This window comes from Sesamum indicum, linkage group LG1 (genome assembly GCF_026168435.1).
Source record: "Sesamum indicum cultivar Baizhima isolate 11 linkage group LG1, ASM2616843v1, whole genome shotgun sequence".
Lineage (NCBI taxonomy): Eukaryota > Viridiplantae > Streptophyta > Magnoliopsida > Lamiales > Pedaliaceae > Sesamum > Sesamum indicum.
The window spans coordinates 23,364,808-23,371,936 of record NC_142657.1 but is presented as its reverse complement, the minus strand read 5'-3'; the positions used below and the strand labels follow the sequence as shown (position 1 = coordinate 23,371,936).

The 7,129-nt window shown below is 39.0% G+C and overlaps 1 protein-coding gene across 1 annotated transcript; it reads left to right on the top strand.

Moving 5' to 3' along the window:
• Nucleotides 1-306: 306 nt before the first annotated feature.
• LOC105173592 (DEAD-box ATP-dependent RNA helicase 31) lies at nucleotides 307-6,930 on the top strand. The gene is made up of 10 exons (XM_011095389.3): nucleotides 307-1,418; nucleotides 2,002-2,108; nucleotides 2,920-2,975; nucleotides 3,398-3,622; nucleotides 4,232-4,438; nucleotides 4,503-4,589; nucleotides 4,684-4,779; nucleotides 5,390-5,605; nucleotides 6,107-6,289; nucleotides 6,511-6,930. The coding sequence occupies exons 1-10, from the start codon at nucleotides 415-417 to the stop codon at nucleotides 6,736-6,738; spliced, it is 2,409 nt and encodes an 802-aa protein (XP_011093691.2). The 5' UTR covers nucleotides 307-414; the 3' UTR covers nucleotides 6,739-6,930.
• The last annotated feature ends 199 nt before the right edge of the window (nucleotides 6,931-7,129 follow it).

Below are 7,129 nucleotides of genomic sequence, written 5' to 3'. Positions count from 1 at the left end.
TAAAACCTACATATGTCCTATCTCTATACTAAGATTATTTGATGTTTTGCACTTACTAAAACACCCCCCATAATTTTCAATCAAGTTTTTACAGGACAGCTGTATATGGTTATATGTTAATTCCACAAAAATCATAGAATTTGAATACACCAAAACAAAAATTCCACTCTGTCCAGGCCCATTTATTTTTTGACTCCACCAAATCCCATATATTGAAAGAAATAGGCCCAGCCCAGATCACCGTTTGCAGGTTACGAAACGTCGTCGTCCCCCGTTTTGGCGGATTCCTTACTAAACCCTTTCCTTTCTCTGTGCCTGAATCAGAAAGAGCTTAAACCCTATCTCTTTTTCTCTCTCAAAACCTCTTTCAGATTACCCACAAATACCCTTCAGCCCTTCCTCTAATTTCATATAATGCCATCCACGCTTTCCCCATTTCACCCCATTCTTAGACCCTTTTTCACTGGGTTCTTCCCTCACAAATTGAACCACCATTTTCTCGGGGCCCGGGATTTGCAGAGGAGGCTGATTTTAACCCCACTTCAGGCCTCTAGTGCTGTCCCCTTCGGCACAACCAAGTTTTCAACCCGTTCCGGCGGGGAAAGAATGGGTTCGGGCTTCGGGCAGGGTCGCCGTCCCGGGTCATCTAAGAGTTTGATTGAGGATGAGGCTGAGTTAAGTGACTGGGTTAGTGGGTTGAATTCTAGTTCGTTCAAGAAAACTCGGATGTATAGTGATAGTGAGAATGATGAGGATGGTGCGGGAAATGGGGGATTTAGGGGTACGGAGAGGGCCGGGAAGAGAAGAAGGGATGCTGATTTTGATAAAAATTTTGACTTTGCAAGTAGGAGAGGGGATAGGAACCGCAGCTCCACTGATTTAGCTAACAGGCGGGAAGGGCGCTCCAGGCCGGTCGAGTCATTTGCAGGGAGGAGGAAGAATGCGGATGATTCTAATATTAGTTCATTTTCTGGGAGAGATAGGGGCCGTGATTTGAGTGACTTTAGTAGAGGTAGGAAGTTGGGACGTCTGTCTGAGGAGGAGGGAGAGAGTAATAAACGTTTTTCGAGGAGGGGCAATGAGGGCAGGAAAGAAAAGCCGCTGACTAAGAGAGGTTCTGAAATGCAATATAGAACTGGGAGGAATAGAGGTGGTGATGAAGGTGGTTTCGCAATTAAACGGGAAAGGAAAGGGACGGGAAAAAGAGGGTTTGTTGTCACAGATGATGAGGATATGGAGGAGGAGGAAAAAGATAAGGGTTATATGAATTTTAAGGGGTTGATTGATAGTGATGAAGAAGATGAAGATGAGGAGGAGGAAGAGGAAGCAGCTGATGGGCTATTTGAGAAAGGAAGTTCTTTTTCCCTATCACCTCAAAGTGCATCCGGAAAAACTGATTCTTACCTTAGTGAAAGCAGGTAACTTAAAACATTCCGTGCTGTGTGTATATTGTGTTTACCAGATGATTCTTTGTTGGAGAGTTCACGGTTTAGATTGCAAGTTAGGATGACAAACAAAAGAATAGTGGATCGAAGTGAGTATGTAATGCTTTTTCTGAAATTTAAAACTCAAATGCTGTGCAACTGCTGAAGATGGTCTCATACATGCATCATTTAAAGAATTGCTCAATTAGGATATGTGAAATAGAGGGGCATTTTGGTATTAAAAATTAGAATGTGGTGTTAGTAATTGACAATTCACAGAAGTTGATCCAGTATTCCAAAGGCAGCTCGACAAGCTTAGCTGTATAATTTGTCAATCTAAAAGGCATTATTGTGAAAAAGCAGAGTCGAAGTACATCAGTTTGGAGGTTCCAAATCAGTGATGAGTGAAAGGCACAATATTTTATGGGACAGTATAAGATTTTAAGTTGATCTGCCTTTAAGATTCACCGAGCTTTTTGTTTGGTTATCTAGTTTTTGAAGCATTTGTCCAGTTAAATGAGTTGCCTATTTTCATTTCATCTCATTCTTTGACAGTTACACATGTATGTGCACACAGGTTTGATCAATGTCCAATATCACCATTATCACTTAAAGCAATCAAAGATGCAGGATATGAGAAGATGACTTTGGTGCAGGAGGCAACACTCCCTGTGATTCTGAAAGGTAAATACAAAAGCTTCAGAAGTTATTTTGCTGCGATGCTATCATGAGGTATAAGCGCAAAGTCATGCTGTTGCCTGTTAGAAATGGAAACAATCTATATACTTAGCCAGCCACTGGATCCTCTTCTGCTTGCTGGATATGGTATTCATAGTGCAAAAGGTCTAGACCTGCATGCTTCTCCCGCAAGCATCAAACCTCTTCACAAGACCAAATCCTGCGGTGCTGGACCTGTTTTTATTAAATATATATATATATATATGCATTTTTTTTTTCTAAATGAAAAAAAATATCATGTCAAGGAATGTAATCCTAAAGTAACAATTGTCGCACGTGGGTGCATTTTTTATTTTGAAATTTATAGTTTTTAATATACTTTTACTTACCTTTAATTTGAAACCATATAACTATTTACTAAGTTTTGTCTCATTTACGTAATGATGAGACTACATATATGTACCATTGCTTACAATATATGTATACAAACTTGTATAGAACATATGCACACACACACACTATGTAGGTCTGGTTCAAGGCTGATTGAGCAAAAGCTGTAACCCACTCCGAACCTGTCAGGTCCAAGAACCCAAACATATTACTGCCAATAATCTATTTATAAACCTAAAAAGGTTACCCATTAGACCCACCCTGTTGCCGTCTCTAACTATTCCAGGATTATTCCCAGTACTGCAGGATCTTCTTTCTCAAATGCTCTCATTCACAGCTCAAATATTGTCTTTTTTTGTTCTTCCTTTTTTCCTCAATGTTTCTAATCCGATGTTGACTTTCTCTCATGATCTACGTGTTTTTTCAGGTAAGGATGTGCTGGCCAAGGCAAAAACTGGCACGGGAAAAACAGTAGCATTTTTGGTAAATGCTTCTAATCTCCTAATTAATGATTCCATGTCCACAGGAGTCACCTAACTTGGTGAAGGCACATGTGCTCACTTTTTAAAACAATACTCCAGTACCAGTCTGATTTCTGTAGCAATTACATCTTCAGAATCATCAGAGTTTTTCTGTGCAATTGCAATGAGAATGGCCTTACTGGTCTTCGTTCCTTGTTATGATGCTTAAGCGCTTTGTTTGGAGTAGCACATAATGAAGAAAGAGAATGCTAAATACAGAGAGAAATTTTCGGTAGCTTGAAGATTAGTTATTTAATGTGATGAGATACATATGTAGTCACTATAAAGTTCATATTAACACTTCAAATTGGACTTCAATATAGTTTATGATGCTACCAGAAAATGCTGACATAAGTGTCCTTAATTTTGGTATCTCAATTTCAGCTTCCGGCAATTGAACTCATAGCAAAATCTCCCCCAGTTGTGCGTGATCAAAAACGACCTCCGATACTTGTGCTGGTTATATGCCCAACTCGTGAGCTTGCTAGTCAAGCTGCTGCAGAGGCCAACACCCTGTTGAAGTATCATCCTTCAATTGGTGTTCAAGTCGTCATAGGAGGTACCCGGTTAGCTCTGGAACAAAAACGAATGCAAGCCAATCCGTGCCAAGTAAGTTCCCTATATTGCCATTGGTATCAAGTTTTGGTTGAATCATTTACTTTTTATAGTTCTAGATTCATGCATGTTATTAGAAGTCTATGCATATATCTTTTTGTCTCTTGCTCAATGTTGACATGTTTTTTCATTTTTGTCCCGTCTGAAGGTTTCTTTGGCATCTTATATATATAGGGAAAAACCAATCGCCTGTTTAGGTAGGCAGAAAGCTTGCTCCCCATTATACTGGAATGTTTGTCATTTCACAGATATAGTATAATTTCTGAGGTTGCATGTAGATTGAGTGGAACCTGGGTTGAGAAGGGTCATGATTCTCAATTTCAGTGCTGTTTTTTTGGTACAGTCGGCGAAGCTAAAACTCAAAGTCAATCCTCGTTCTAGGTGTCATGCCCACGAACTTTTAGCTAAATCCATGATTAAATGAATCATTGCTGGAAATGACAATCCTTCTAGTCATTGGTTGCATTTGACCTTTCACTGATGCATCATAATCGGACTTATGCATTGTCTGCAGACTCATCAACAATCCCCCTTCAATTTGTTGAGCATATCTTAATAATCTTTTTTCTTTTTTTCCCTTTCTCGATACAATAAATCTTACAGATACTTGTGGCTACACCTGGAAGGCTTAGGGATCATATAGAGAATACATCTGGATTTGCCACTCGGCTGATGGGAGTTAAAGTCTTGGTCCTGGATGAAGCTGATCATTTATTGGACATGGGATTCCGGAAGGAGATAGAGAAAATAATCGCCGCTGTTCCGAAACAGCGCCAGACACTTCTGTTCTCTGCGACCGTTCCACAAGAGGTAATATTCATCATGACATGTGCTACCTCTTAAATTGTAAATTCTAAGCATATTAGCATTGCAGGTTCGCCAAGTTTGTCATATTGCATTGAAAAGAGACCATGAATTCATAAACACAGTACAAGAAGGAAGCGAAGATACACATGCACAGGTTAGGATAGCGATAACTGTCCTCTGTTATGTCTGGCTTGCTGTTCATCCTTGAGAACATGACATAAAAATTCTTTGTTTATTAAATCTTTCAGGTCAGGCAGATGCATCTAGTTGCTCCTTTGGACAAACACTTTTCTCTTCTTTATACTCTACTGAAGGAGCATATTGCAGATGATGTTAACTATAAGGTATCCACAATTCCCTTTTGCTTTAATTTTTGTAAAGCATCCACAGAATATTTCAGATGTCCTGATTTCAAACACTTAAAATTAGAATAAGAAGAGAAATGGAAAATGTTGTCCATACTCATGGAATGTTGTAAAACAATATGCAAAGTGTAGGGGAGTTCTACCCAAGGGATTGAGGTTAGTAGGAATAAGGGGACAAATAAAGTTTTGGGATGGGAATTTCCAAGAGTAGGAGGAACATTTGACTATAGTATTATAGGATTCAGCATATCCTTACAAGACTAGGGATTTACCGCAATGCTATAAAATTATCTATGTTGTGCTTATAGAATGTCGGGTAGTAACATCTATATTCTCTGTAAATATAGTGCAATAGAGCATTTGAGCTGATTTAAATATTCACTGAAGAATATAAAATGTTCTACTTCATAAAAATGGTAGTTTGTTGTTCTATAACCTAGCATAAGCTTATGCTGTTTGTGGAACCCTCTTACATTTTGTTTTTGGGTTAAAACTGAGATGCTTTTATTCTCCTCCCTGCTTCTGTACCCCAATGTCATGGGAGAATATCTATTGATATGATGTCACCATGCTTTCTCCCATGAGACAGATTCTTGTTTTCTGCACAACTGCAATGGTAACAAGGCTTGTTGCGGAGCTTCTAAGTGAGCTTAACTTGAATGTCCGGGAGATTCATTCTCGAAAGCCTCAAGGTTACAGAACCAGAATATCAGATGAATTTCGGAAGTCAAAAGGTCTTATTCTTGTGACATCTGATGTCTCTGCTCGTGGGGTAGATTATCCAGATGTGACTCTTGTTATACAGGTTATACATCACTTGGTCTTGCTTTTAGAAGTTATTAAATGTTTACACAGTATTGGTTTTCCTAGCCAAATCATATTAGCAGCGTTGCTAGTGAGATCTTGCTCTATGGAATACCATAATCAAATACCTAGATTCTGCTTATAAGAAGCAGTGTGAAAGGGACCATTTCTGAGGTTCCTCATTCTAAGCAACAAGCATTTACTTTTAAGTATTTCTCCTCCCAGTAGCCATCATTAATTTGTATTGTGGGGCTCCGGGATGTCTGCTCATTGGCATATATTTAGTTTATCTGTTATGCCTTTTTAGTCTTTTTTATTTCTTCTAGTCCATCTTTTCCTTTTTTTTTTCATTTGAGGGGGTGGGCAGTGGGGGGTTGGCTGATACACGTGCTGAAGGCTTAAGGAGCAATAGTACCTCTCAGCTAACCACGTAAATGAGCTGCATTTGATTTTATGAACCCGAGCCAGTATATATGGGGATTGACCTTGCTTATAATTGCAGATTGGCGTCCCAGCTGATAGACAGCAGTATATACATCGACTTGGTCGAACTGGACGAAAAGGAAAAGAAGGGCAAGGCATTTTGTTGTTGGCACCTTGGGAAGAGTTCTTTTTGTCTAGTATCAGGGACTTACCGATATCAAAGGCACCTGAACCATTGGTTGATCCAGAGACTACTAAAAAGGTAACCATGAAATAAAATTATCATGCTCTCTGTCATCGACTTTGTGTTTCAGCTTTTACCACTTGTTTTTCAGAGATAGAACTATATTCTGAATGACATCATGCATAACCATGCTGAATCATGTTCTTCTTGAAATATACTATTATCTTCTGTTAAAATGTAACTTTTGAGTTCTGAATTAAAAAGTGTTTGATGGCAAAACGCTATGCTTGTTTGTACAGGTTGAACGGGCGCTGGCCCATGTAGAGATGAAGAACAAGGAAGCCGCTTACCAGGCATGGCTTGGTTACTACAACTCTAATAAAAATGTCGGGCGAGACAAATATAGGCTTGTAGAGCTTGCAAATGAGTTTAGTCGTAGCATGGGTCTTGACAACCCTCCAGCCATTGCAAAGTTGGTCCTTGGCAAAATGGGCCTGAAGAATATACCTGGATTGAGGTCTAAGTAGATATCAAGACAAAATTTCATGTCAGCTTGTAAGTTTTATCAATTGCTATTGTGAGGAGACTTGCCACTGCTCAGTTCTTCGTTAATTATTGTGGCAAAAGTTTTGTACTCTGGTAAAATCCCATAGGTTTTGGTAGATGTAAATCCACACCAAGGTTTGATATCAGCAGGCATTAATTTGTTCTTCTAGAAATTATTCTCACTGCAGTCTCTGTGCTTTTCATGTACATAGAGATGAATTTGGTCATTATGTTCTGAAAATTTATTCTATAATTGTCATGAGCCTAAACCGAAAAAAAAAAAGTTGGTTCGGTAACCTAGTCGCACATAAACTTGTTATTAGATGATTGTCAGAAGGCATAGGATAATATTCCAACACAGCAATTTAGAGG